This window comes from Eptesicus fuscus, chromosome 14 (genome assembly GCF_027574615.1).
Source record: "Eptesicus fuscus isolate TK198812 chromosome 14, DD_ASM_mEF_20220401, whole genome shotgun sequence".
NCBI classification, from domain to species: domain Eukaryota; kingdom Metazoa; phylum Chordata; class Mammalia; order Chiroptera; family Vespertilionidae; genus Eptesicus; species Eptesicus fuscus.
This window is the reverse complement of record NC_072486.1, coordinates 81118883-81132386: the sequence shown is the minus strand read 5'-3', so window position 1 is coordinate 81132386 and position 13504 is coordinate 81118883. Positions and strand designations below refer to the sequence as shown.

The following is a 13504-nucleotide window of genomic DNA, read 5'->3' as shown; positions in this document are numbered from 1 at the left end:
CTAAAGTCCCCTTTCCCTGAGTCCAGGCATAGACATGCAGCTGGGATGCAATAGAGCTAAAAGCAAAGCCAGTTTTTCTTCCCATGGTAGAGCCGGGTCCAGTTCAGCATCAGGCCAGTTACAGTCCATCCGTCAGTGTGTGTGGGGTCCCCAGGACGTGGGCCATGAGGGTAATGCAGGAGAGCTTGCTCCGAGCATCAAGAGTCCCAAAAGTATAATAGAGTGAATTCCTTTGTTCAGGGGATTAGATGCCCCAAATCGTAGTCCACTTGCAGTGGCCACGCCCATTTTGGCCAATGACCTCTGTTCCCAGGTGTGATTGACAGGCAAGTAAGTATTGCAGGGAACATGCCTATACTGTCCAGCCCTCCCTTTGCTCCTCTCCTGTTATTCATAACTGGGTTAATTACAGCAGTGTCATTAATAGAGGTTAGTTTTTTCCCTTTTATTTTATTGTTATTCTTCCATTACCATTTATCCTCAATATACCCTCTTCCACCTCTAACCCACTCCCCAAGATTAGTTTGTTTTTTAAGATGAGATTGAGCAAGTCCTCCTGAACTATTTCCTATGCATGATCACAATCCTATATAATAAAACCCTAATATGCAAATAGACTGGACGGCGGAATAACTCGTCACTATGATGCGCTCTGACCACCAGGGGGCAAATGCTCAACTGCTCCCTGGTGGTCAGTGCGCCCCCACAGGGGGAGCACCACTCAGCCAGAAGCCGGGCACACGGCTGGCAAGTGCAGCGGTGGTGGTGGGAGCCTCTCCCACTTCTGTGGCTGCAGGGGAACGGGCCTAAGCCAGCAGTCGGACATCCCCTGAGGGGGTCCCAGACTGCAAGAGGGTGCAGGCTGGGCTGAGGGGAGCCCCCCCCCCCCAAGTGTACAAATGTCGTGCACTGGGCCTCTAGTTGTCCTGTAAATGCGGAAAGCCTTGGGGACTTGATTTTTCAATTACATATGATCTGCAGCACTTGTTTTCAACACCTGCAGAGAAATGTCCTGAACACTGGGAGAAACCGGGCTTTTATCTTATTAAATTAGTGTGGTTTCAATTTCATGTTATCTATCCTTGCTCAGCCTGGAGTATTACAAGTTCATTGCTTCTGCTTGGCTATACTGAAAGTTGAAACTCAAAGTCATTTTCTGCTTTATTGACTCGCAGGAGCACACGGAAATTATCTTGGTCAATGAGGAGAGTACTTACAATTTTTTTGCCTTCTATTAACACTGTAGACAGATTAGTTTCAACATTCCGCAGTATCACATTTCCTTTCTGTTCTCTGTAGATGAATTCTTTATCTGCAAGAGAGGAAATTAAAAAAGAAGCATGAGACATGAAGGAGCTCACCCAGCCTTTGACGGACACGGGGTGCAATGAATGGACTGCTTCTGAACGGATGTATCCTGCATGTCACCAAAGGGCCCTTAGCTCCTCTTAACATAACCTCCTGTGAAGCCCGTCTCTGAATCTTATCTCCTCGTCTACACACTGACATTTAAAACACAATGTACACTCACAACAGTTTTGGAATATTCTAGAGCTTTTTTGGGGAGGACACACAACGTGAGCACAGACAGCAGATTAAAGAACCTGCTACCATAAGGGATGGAAGATAATTGGCACTAAAAGGGCCAATTTCTTACATCTGAAATTTTGGGGTGAAATCTGTATGTGTGCACACGCAAATACCTCCATCCAAATTGTTTTCATTTTGCTATTCCTTCAGGAATTGGCTGTTCCTCAGAGGTCTTTGACTACCTACACTGTATCCTCAGTGACACTGATACTTTGTATCATCAATCACCCACTTAGAAAACTAATAAAATGGGGTACACTGAACAGTGTGCACATAGAGGCATATTTGCAGACATGCTGGTGTGTGCGCCTGTGTGTATGTATACTGTGACTGAAAGGGAACTTTGATAGGCTTGGTGGTGAGAGGCAGCACGTAAAATAGGAAAAAGAAAAAAATTACTGTCTTTCTGGGGGAAGGTGGTAACTCTGAGCCAGTGTGATGGTAAGGGCACCTCACACAACAGTGAACACCACTGTGCAGACGGGATGGAGTCCAGGGTAGCGCCTGTTCTATTCTCTCGATTCTACTTTACAGAATTGCATTCTTTTCCTTTTTACTCCTTTCTTCTACTTGCCCGGACTTTCATTTTCTCTCTTTTTCTAGTTTGTTGAGGTGGAAGATTAGCTCTTTGGTTTCATCTTCCATCTTTTCTAAAAAAACCATTAAAGCAAAAAGTTTCCTCTGTGGATGGTGTTAGCCACGTCACAAATTTTAATGTGCTTAATGGCATCACTGTGTGGTTTAAATTATCCTAATTTCCCCTGTAATGTCTTGTCTGCTTGGCCCAATGGCTATTTAGAAACATGCTGTTTAATTTCCAAGTATGTAAAGTTACTCTGGCCTGTGGGAGGCATAGCACAGGAGTTGGCTGAAGGCACCTGCCCCTGCCTTGACTTTTCCAAACAAGTCTGAGCCTCCAGGTGTTTACTTAGGCATGTCCTTGCTTAAAGGACACTGCAGACGCGTGTGTCTTCGCAAGGATGCTTGCCCTGCTGGTAGTATCTAATAGTTAGTTTTAGTTCTGTTCTTACAATAAAAGCCTGAGGAGGCATGTGAATGGGGCTGCTTGGTCCCTGTGGCCAAGCAGCCCCTTAGCCTCTCTTTCCCAGAAACGTGTGTCAGAGGAATCATTCATCCGTTGCTCAGGGGCTGCTGCTCAGTCCCGGCAAGTGGTGCCCCCTGTGAGGACCGAGGAACGCAACGAAACGCAGGAGAACCCTCAAAAACGAAAAGTAAGAAAATGGAAGTGACTGCGCAGGAAGTCATTGGAGCCGCCTGGGATTTCCAAGTTTGAGGGAATTGTTTCTCAGCGTAGGAATTCACCGTCTCTGCTATGCTGCTTAAGAATGTGAGTATGTTTTCCATTAGAAAAATAAGCCTGTTTCTAAAAGTAAGGAAAAAAAAGGGTTTTTCCTGTATTTGCCTAGGAAGCAAAGGTTTTATATCTGTTATCAAAATAATTATGTTATATTAATCAGGAGGTTGATTACTTCAAATGAATAGATTGCTTAATACTGTTTAATAATAATAATAATAATATATAGTCTTTTAGTTTAATGTATTTGACTACCTTCCCAGGGTTTGAATTTTAAGAAACTTTTCCTTGACCTAGAATTGGCTCCAGGTCATTCCAATGGGCCCTGGAATGCCTCAAGGATTTGTTTTCTCTCCTTATGAAGGAAAATTTTATGCTTAAGGTATATGGGAAGCTCTATCAAATAAGGAAATGATAATTATATTCTATTTATATATGCATATTAAATAGATTCTGATATGCTTTCATTTATGACTAATTGTTACAAGTTATAATATTGTGGAATATTGTGTTTTGCAGAAAGGCGAGATTCCATGTCATTTGCATTATAATCAAATCAATAACTGTGTCATTTTAAATTTCTTGTCATTTGGAGACATTTAAAAAAATGTTACATCTTCTGAGGGATCCATAAAAAGGACTGATTTATTTTACGCTATGTATCTCTGAGAATAAACTTTCAGATCATCCCCTGGAATTGGATAAAAATTATTAGAGCTCTGTAGAGTATCTGGATTTATAGAAATACTGGCAAGAAAAATCAGGAGAAAAGAATTTGATTATAGGACTAATGAACTAAAAATAATTATAGTTTTAGTAATTATCATTCTCGTGGCAATGTGTTTGTTTGCATGAATCCAATAAGAATCTGATTTCTTCATAACAGGACATAAGTCAGTTTCCAATTGTGGTTTTATTAATCAAAACTTGGCTGGAATGCCATGTCTGAGAGAGACATGCACGGACTCTGGATGTCACCCGAAAGCTCTAAGGAATGAAGAGTGACTTTGAAGCCGATAAGCCCCTTAGATAAACAGCCTGGTCCCTGGCTTGGTCACGTGGTTAATGGTGGTCTTTCCAGGTGAGGAACGAAGGTTGCTTTCCTGGGAGATGGCATGAAAGAAACCTCAAGACACCTGTAGGGACCTCAACTTGAGGAATGCACCTCAATTCTGTAGGTATTGCAGGCGAAGCCGGATGGCAACTGTGTAGCTTGGCTTCTTGGCCTTGGGAGTAAACTTTCTCATGAAATTCCAACAAAGCATATTTTTTAAAAATAGCCCATGTGATCAACTGTTATTCTGGTTGTATTCATGCAAACAACCAGGCCAAATTATAACTAGACTTAATACAGTAAGTAAATTAGTCTTTAATAAAAATAAAGGTAATTTTAGGGAGAAAAATTGTTTCAACAGAAAATTATTAGAAACTGTTCTAACTTTTGCCCAATAATACTAAATTTTATAACACAGTTTGTCTCCACCAGACTACAAGCCCTACTTGCACCTAGGGAATACCACCTCCTTCTGTGCCCAGGCGTCATTGTCCCTCTGACAGAGAATAAGGATCTCTCAGCTCTGAGAGAAACCTCCAACCCTCATCAGCATGAAGCAGCTACAGAAGAAACCCAGCATCCCCTTTCTCTGAAAGAATTCAGAGCCAAGATCCTTAATGGGGATGTGGGAGGCAGTTAGACAGATATGAGCAGAGCAAGGACAATAGGCCAACTAGAGGAGAGATAGGCTCTGAGACATACTTCTCACCACTCCAACTGCTCTGCAGCTAGGCATAGAGGAACCTGTGTAGAACTAACCTTTAATCATAACTAATTAGAAGGAATTTATAGTTTTCATATAATAGAAGGTATAGAGGTACAGGAAAAAGGAAGTGAAGTAGACAAACTGAAAGGGTATGTGTAAGTTACAGAAGGTATGTGTAAGTTACAGAAAGTATATGTAAATTGCAAAAGGTATGTGTAAGCTGTAAAAGGTATACATAAGTTACAGAGGTTCTGTACAAATCAAGAAAAACTAGAGTTGAGGAAGTAAAAATTGTGAGAAGGGATATAAAGAAAGGAATATAACAGGAAGAAATGAAATTAGAGTAGGAATACTTAAGAATAATTGTGAAAGTTATAAGAATGTTTATAAAGATCATAGGTTTATAAAGAGAAATCTTAAAAGGAATTATAAGTATACTGAATAATAAATCTGATACAGCATCTGAATTAATCTGAAAAGTAATCATATTATTTTAAATCTTAGAACAGATATACTTATATGTGAATAGGGGGTTAAGTTTTCCTTAAAGTTTTCTTTTCAAGGCCTGTGCGAAGTAATTAGGGAGGTGACTCAGCTGTGACTCCAGCAAGCAGAACCGATAAGCATGGTCAGGCCGACCCACCAGGAGTCAACATCATCTCATCAACATCATCTCATCGCCTAACAATAGCTGATGTCTACAGACCCCCGGCCTGCACGTAGCTACATTCCTCACCCTAGCCCCTTCCCCTTTATAATCCTGTCCCCTACACCTTGCTAGAAGGCAAGATTTAATGCTTGTAAGCACCTGTCTTCTAAATTGGACTAACCATTGCTGTCATTGTGATTCCCTTTGTTTTCTTATAGTCTACAAAATCAGAACTCCAGCAGTGAACGTGCTTCATAGACCCCGACCTTCCAAAGCAGAAAGTTCACCACCTCCCTCTGCCTCCTGCAGCCAGCAAAACAAAAAGGGGGAGATGTGGGGAGGCAGAGGACAGGAGTTGGCTGAAGGCACCTGCCCCTGCCTTGACTTTTCCAAACAAGTCTGAGCCCCCGGGTGTTTACTTAGATATGTCTTTGCTTAAAGGACACTGCAGATGCATGTGTCTTCTTAAGGATGCTTACCCTACTGATAGTATCTAGTAGTTAATATTGTTCAAGCTGTTGTTACAATAAAAGCCCAAGGAGGCAGGCGAACAGGGCTGTTTGGTCCCTGTAGCCAAGCAGTCCCTTAGCCCTCTCTTTCACAGAAACATGTGTCAGAGTAATCATTCATCTGTCACTCAGGGTCTGCCAGTCAGTCCTGGCACTGCCCTCTTATTTTTATAGATTTTTAATTTAAATTCATTGGAAAAAATATTGCCATGTACACAATTTCGGTCTTTTAGAACTCAATAAGACATTTGTGGGTTTTTAGTTTGTTGTTGTTTTTTTGCTTTCAGCATTTTGAAATTTAGTTCTGCTCTCCTCTGGCCACCATAGTTTCTAATAAGAAGTCAGCTGTTAATTGAGAGTTGTTTCCTTGCATGTTATTTCCGTACACGTTTCTTTTGCTGCTTTCAAGGTTTATCTGAAGTCTTTGGTTTTCAACAGTTGGATTGTGAAGCCTTCAGACTGGGCTGCTTCATGTTTATCGTGTTTGGGGTTTGCTGAGTGTCTCCTATCTGCAATTTACATCCTCATCAAATCTTTAGCCGTTAATTTACCAAATATGTTTTCTACTCCTTTATATATGTCTTCTCCTTCTGGTATTCTAAGTGCATGTTCCTTAAATCAGTCATACCGCTAAGCTGCCTCTTTAACAGCTATTTTCTGTCCTTGACCTTTCCTTCAGTAAGAATGTGATGTTGAAACTTTGAAAACAAAGGCATCAAGAATTTTGTGTTGAAATCCATCATGACGGATTAATTCTCTCCTACAGATCCCCTAAATTTTGTTTCACATATTTTATGACTTTACTAGATCAATGCAAGTTCAGAATCTTCATTTCTTTCTGGTGATTTGCAACTTTTATTTAACTACACTAGAGGCCTGGTGCATGAAATTCATGCACGGGGTGGGGGGGGGCGGTCCCTCAGCCCAGCCTGCACCCTCTCCAATCTGGGACCCCTTGATGGATGTCCAACTGCCCGTTTAGGTCTGATCCCACCAGGATTCACAATCCGGCACTGCTGGCTCCCAACCGCTCGTCTGCCTGCCTGCCTGATTGACCCTAACCACTTCTGCCTGCCAGCCTGACACCCCCTAACCACTCCCCTGCCAGCCTGATTGATGCCTAACTGCTCCTCTGCAGGCCTGGTCATCCCTAACTGCCCTCTCCTGCAGGCCTGGTCACCCCTAACTGCCCTCCCCTGCTGGCCTGGTCACCCCCAACTGCCCTCCCCTGCAGGCCTGATTGCCCCTAACTGCCCTCCCCTGCTGGCCTGGTTGCCCCCAACAGCCCTCCCTTGCAGGCCTGGTCCTTCCCAACTGCCCTCCCCTGTCGGCCATCTTGTGGTGGCCATCTTGTGTCCACATGGGGGTGGCCATCTTTGACCACATGGGGGTGGCCATCTTTGACCACATTGGGGTGGCCATCTTGTGTGTTGGAGTGATGGTCAATTTACATATTACTCTTTTATTAGATAGGATTATATCCCCCAAATAATGCTTTTAAAAATGATTTGTTTGTAGAATAGGTAGAATAATAGTATACACCTTACATTTCTCATGTAAAGGCTCCATGAATAACATGTGCAATACATGAGATGTGCTTAGAACATGTCTGGCCCAGGTAAGCTCTCGGGTGTGTTGGCTGCTGCTGTTGTCACAGGGAAGTCATGTCTGCCTTCTTTTTGCCTCTCATCTTTCACATTCCTCACCTGCCCTCCTTCCCGAAGGCTTCAGGTTCACCTCTCACTCTTCACTCCAGCGTCTGTCCAGCCCTGTGTCTGAGTGCAGCCACCTTCCCAGCCTCCCACAGCACCCCCTCGGTTCTATTCTCAATGCAGACAAGGCCACACCTCCCTTTACAACTATTTTTTCTTTTTCTGGTTCTTTGGCAGAGAGTTGGCCAGACTCCTCAGCCAGACCCGCAAGGTCCTCTGTATTCTGGCCTGGGCCCGTCTTCCCATGCTAACTCCCACCCCGCCTCCCGTTCCACATCCTCCTTCCCCGCCTCTGCCTGCTCCTGACACCCTCTCCACTCCGCAGGTGGAACCAGGGCTAGGCGTGAAGCTCTCTGTGGGTTCTCCATGCTCTGCCGGGCACAGTGACTCTCTCCACTCCCGCCCCACATCCACTCTTCCCCTCCATGCTCCTCACGCCGTGTTCCTTGTTTGTTAACACACTGCCTCCCGCTAGAGCGCGGGAGTCTCCAGGGAAGAGGCCACACCTGGCAGACTTTCTGCTCCAACACCTCGCATCCCGGCTGACCAGAAATCAGGTGCTGAAAACGCACCATGAGTTTGGCGAATGAATACGATCACAAATTGGTTCACTAACTGCCTAAGGCCCACATGGAACAAAAAGCAGGGCTGTGTGAGGCTGGCTGCTCGCTGGGCAACGTGGGGCAGGTCTGGGCATCGACAGCATGAAGTGAGCACTGAGTAAAACCCAGTGAATATACAAACCAATTCACGAGTCCACAGTGGTATTCACACAAGAAAAACACACCTCCATTTTCTTCCAGTGGCGGGAACTGTTACACCAACTTTATTGTGAGACTGGTCATTAAAAGTGAGTGCTGCAGGGTCATCCTGCAATTTCAATAGCTCAGGGATACTCTGTGGCTGCTTCTGGGAAAAGCCGGCTCTTGCAAGGTCGTGCTTGCTGTCCCTTTCATCACACCCAGGGGTGGGTCAAGGCCGACTCTCTGCACATCAGGGCCAATCAGGGTTCAGCCACATGAGCTGCTTCCTGGGACAGACGCCAAGGAAACGGCTCTGTGAACAGCCAATCAGCAGGGAGGGTGCGGAGGCCGCAGAGTAAGTCATGTGTCATGGCAACATGTTCACCCCAAATCATGTTTATGAAATAAATTTGCAAATACAAGTACCTCGGGGTCTAATTGAAGTGTCCGCCGTCCTTTATCCAGGCTCTCAGGAGAAAAATCACCTTCTACGCCCTGACAAAGGTTAATGAATGGGCGGGTGGACAGGAAGATTCCTTCAAGAAAGACTCAGATAGAAAGTGCCGGGAGCAGCCGGTCGTGGGAGAAAGCTCGGTGCAGGTGCCTGGCCCTGGCTTCCGCCTCAGGCTCCCTCCGCCTGCGAGGCAGACGCGCGATGTGGCGTTGATGAGCAGTGTCCCTCCTCTCATCTCCTGTGCTCACATCTGCTCGCAGGGATGCTGCTGAGGTGGCCGGAGCCAGAGCAGCTGTTTTGGACCGTGGAGACGGAATATAAAAGCAAAAGAGAGCATAGATCCCACCCCTGACGTGTATGTGAGAAGGAAATAAATTCGAGAGACAAATATCTTGTTTAAATTAGTGTTATTTTTACTTTTCTGTTGCTCAGCTATTAATCTCATCCTAATAACGAGATCCAACCATGCTCTGCCCCTCATTTCTGGACTTGGAGTTGGGACGATGTGGCCCTCGCTCCTTGCAGTGTCCTCCTGAGTCGGGTTCTGTGTCTTCGTCTTTCACTTCGATCCCGTGCTTTATCTTTTTCTGAAAGAGTAACTTGCTGGTTCATTAAGAGCAGCCACCGGGGCATTTTGAAAGTAAGAAGAAGTAAGTTGTATAAACAGAAGAGCTACCTCCACCAGCAGCATCCAGGTCTCTGGAGAGGAGAATGGTTCTGTCTCTCCACCACCCACTACTGTATTTTCTGAGTGAAGATGATGTTATGAATCAGATTCTGGAGAGTCTGGGGCAGGGTCTGAGGAACGCCCCCTCTGCAGAGCTCTCATCCTTCTGACTTAACAGCAAACCAGATAGTCCCGAAGGCCAGCGGCAGACAGGCCGGGCGAGGCTGAGGGAGTCGTTTGATGGGTCCATTCTGTCTGGCCACTGGGTGGGAAACCAGAGACGAATGCCAGGGCCTCTCGCCACCAGGAAGGGAGGCAGGTGCCCTCTGAGGCCCGTTCTCTGCTCAGCCCTGTCGTTGTGCCCAGCAAGGCTCAAGGTGCCAGCGTGGACGGTGGGTCCCGGCGGGCTGTTTCCTGGGAGAGGACTTGGCACGGGTAAGGCATGCGGGATGCCTGAGGCAGGTCTCCCGGGGCATGGCTGCCTGGCCCCTGGGTGGGCAGGAGGGGCAGGCAGTGGCGCACAGCCCACCGCAGTGCTCACAGCTGCCCGCTCCTCCCCAGGTGAGCAGCCTGGGAAGTTGACCGAATGGCACCACTGGAATAAGTCGACCAGGAATCCATTCGTTCTTCGACCCGAGAGCCTTTGCTGGGATTATTCGAGAAAGTCAGGCAGTTCAAGAGCCAGAAGCAGTTCATCGGAGAGCCTCCGTGTGACTGGGTCAGGGCCCCAAGCTCCAAGGGGGTGGAGCACCAGCCGCACCCGGTCACTAACACAGCGGAATAGAATTATCAGCAAGGGAGCCCTGGCAGTGTCCTTGCGCGGTGACCTCCACCTCTGATGGTGGCTGGTTACCCTGAAGGCCTAGAAAGCTGCCACCTTTCCAGCTACTCGCCTGGAACCTCGGGCAGGAGATTCGACCTCCCTTGCACCCCAGTATTCCCATCTGAGAAGGGGGGCGAGGAGGACGCCTTCTGCTGTGACGTGAGACAATGTCGTTCCGTGGCAAGTGCTGCTCCGTGTGCCGTGCCAACACTCTCAGCAGGAAATGGCCAGCATCTGGGTAGCGAGTCGCCCTCTGAGCATCCACAGGGCTTCCCGGGAACGCTCTGCCGGTGTACCGAAGGCTCACGTGTTCCTACGGGACTGTGCCCTTACCACCTGGACGCGAACCTGCAAGTGCCGGGCGAGGGTAGTAACCCCCGGGCAGGGACCACTGAGCACAGCAACAGTGAGCGGGAGCCCGGCGGCAGCGCGGACAGGCGTTGCTCGGAGACCAACGAGGCTGGCGTTGGCAGGGAGCCACTTTCCTGGACCCAAAGTCTGTAACATTGAAACCCGGACTCAGGCCCGGGCACACATTCCGCTCTCGTCTGTTTGAAATGCGGGAACAGCAGAGCTGGAGCTGTCAGGTTGTAAACCTCACTCCTACTTCCCACGCGTGCTGTCGATGAAGATTCTAATCTGAGAAGCAACCCATCAACTCTCTCCGAAAAGAATTGAGCTGCCCTGTGCTCTAACCGCCAGTGGGCCCAGCTGGTCTTCAGGTTACTCCTCGTGGTCGTCCTCAGAATCGGTGAATGTGTCCGGGTCTCCCGCGGCACAGACGCTGTTCTCCGGCCGAGGCAGCGTGGCTCACGGCCACGTCTCCGTCAAAGGCCGCGTGGGGCACTCAGCGTGGCTCTGTCCTCTCGGCTGAGTTTGCAGCTGCCGGGCGAGTTGATAAAGTCACCAAAGCATCTCGCGCGTAAAGCCGCCTCTCTGATTAGTGGAAATGAGGGGGAAACTAACTTGCAGAAACATATCTGTTTAATTATTAGAGAACAAGTTGCTTTTTAAATGTCAAATTACAATTGACATTCAATATTTTATATTAGTTTTAGGCGTGTGGCATAATGGTTAGACATTTACATAAATTAGGAAGTGATCCCCCCATAGGTAAGTGCCCCCTGGCACCAGGCACAGTTATTACAACAGATGAATGGGTAAAGAGGATGTGGTGCACATATACAACAGAATATTACTGGGCCATGAAAAGGAACGACGTCTTACCATCTGTGACAGCGTGGATGGACCGAGGGGGTATTGTGCTGCGTGAAGTAAGTCAGTCAGACAGAGAAAGACAAATACCATGTGATTTCACTTATATGTGGAAAACAAACAAACAAACAAACAGAAACAGACCAATAGATACAGAAAACAGACTGACGGTGGCCAGACGGGAGGGAGGTTGGGGGCTGGGTGAGAAGGGCGACGGGGCTGAGAAGTACAGACTGGGCGTGACAGAACAGCCACAGGAACGGTTTCTAAGCGCCCACATTTGATCACCCTCGTTCCCCCCACTTCTGTTTGCACCTGCTCAGTACGCCGGCTGCTGGGTCTAAGCGTGTGCTCGCTCGGATGTTCAGCAGGAATGACAGCCGCCAGCTGCGTGCAGCTCAGAAGGCAAACGCTTCTCTCCTCCCGCCAACACCACGGGATGACGACGTAAGTTCTCCTTCCCCAAATGATCTCATTGCACCTTATTTAGTCTACAGAACAGAGTCACATCCGCTAGATCCACATGGTAACTCCCACCTGAGTGCATGCTCACGCATGTGCACGCACATGCACACGCGCACACACACGCACACCTGACTCGTGCCAAAGTACCTGATCTTACGAACAATGAACCAAACCTCCAAACTGCTCTGGGTTTGCTTTTTAAATCCAGTCCGTTCACTAGCTGTTTCCCAAGGCTCTTCTGTGTTGGACACTGTGCAGGAGCCAGTGCCTGCCTGTGTGCTGCGGCCCCTGAGCGCGGCGCAGACGGGAGGCGGGGAACACTCCGCATTGCCTCCCACCCGAGGACAGGACTCAGCCCTGCCAACTCAGATTACCCATAGTTATTGACTAGGGTGTGCCTCCCACGTGTGAGGCACCGCTCAAGGAGCTAAGGCGGACAGGCCATGACCTTGGGCCACACCCAACACATTCTCCACCCACTTTGTCCTTGGTTTATGTTGTTCTCTCCATGACCCCTGCCTTGTGGGCCACTCTACTCTGAAGGGAGGGACCCTGTCAGGGGACGTTTGGATGGCTTTCCATGTAGCCAACACATAATGAACATTTCAAAAGAGAAAAATAAAAATTGTGATAAAGACCAGAAAGCATGAGAGTGAAACTGGAAAATTAGGTATGACATTTTGATGGCAAGGGACAACCAGACATGTTGTCATGACAACAGCAAACACCTGCGTGCTGAAATCACCGACACCAAAGAGACACCTTCAGCAGTGCCACCATGACGGCCACACAGGAGAGCCAGTTTTGCAAGTTGACAATTTGACTTCTACTTATGTTCCTTTTCTGTTTTGGGATCTAGTTAAACCATTAGCAACAAATATCTCCATTTCATGATTATTTTTTAGTTTCTTACATTCTCCTCTTGTTCCGGTGTGAATCATTATCCCTGAGCTGAGTTGAAGTGTGAGGTCTTATCCAGTGAATAAGTCATTGTTCTTCCCGGTTTGCCTGGTTGCTCCTTCCTCCTACAGGAACCTGCCACAGTGTTCATTACACGGTGCACAGTGCCTGTGAGCCACACTATCCTGAGTCAGCTCACGGGGAACATTTCTCCAAGGAGACCATTAGTGCCATCCTGGTTCTCAGCCCTAATTCATTTTCCTCCTGTTAGTGCCACGTAACTGCCTCCGTGCCTTCGCAGGCTGGTAAGCACAGTCTTATTGCATGTTTTTGGGGTTTTGTGTGTCTTAGAATGTTTCCATCTGAACCAACAACCAACCAGAACGTTGTGTAGGTGTTAAAGAAGGACATTTGACCATCAGGAAAAGCAGAAAACAACCACATAGGAAATCGTGCTGTGGAATCTATCCTACCTAATAAAAGAATAATATGCAAATTAACCATCACTCCACTACACCCATAAGCCATGCCCACCAGCCAATCAGGAGCAAATATGCAAATAAACCCAATCAAGATGGCTAGAGCCACAGAGAGCAGGAGGGAGGCTTGGGTTTCCCAGGCAATGGAGGAAGCCAAGCTTTCTGCCTGCCCTTGCCGGCCTAGGCCTCCACTCAAGGCTTACAAAGTTTCAATGATAAAAGA

The 13504-nt window shown here is 47.3% G+C and overlaps 1 protein-coding gene across 1 annotated transcript in view; it reads right to left on the bottom strand.

Annotated features, from left to right (window-relative positions):
- DPP6 (dipeptidyl peptidase like 6) overlaps nt 1–13504 on the bottom strand; it is a 490977-nt gene that overhangs the window by 177047 nt on the left and 300426 nt on the right. Inside the window, exon 4 of the mRNA XM_054726673.1 lies at nt 1218–1312. Within this exon, the coding sequence (XP_054582648.1) occupies nt 1218–1312 (95 nt within the window). The remainder of the gene's footprint in view (nt 1–1217; nt 1313–13504) is intronic.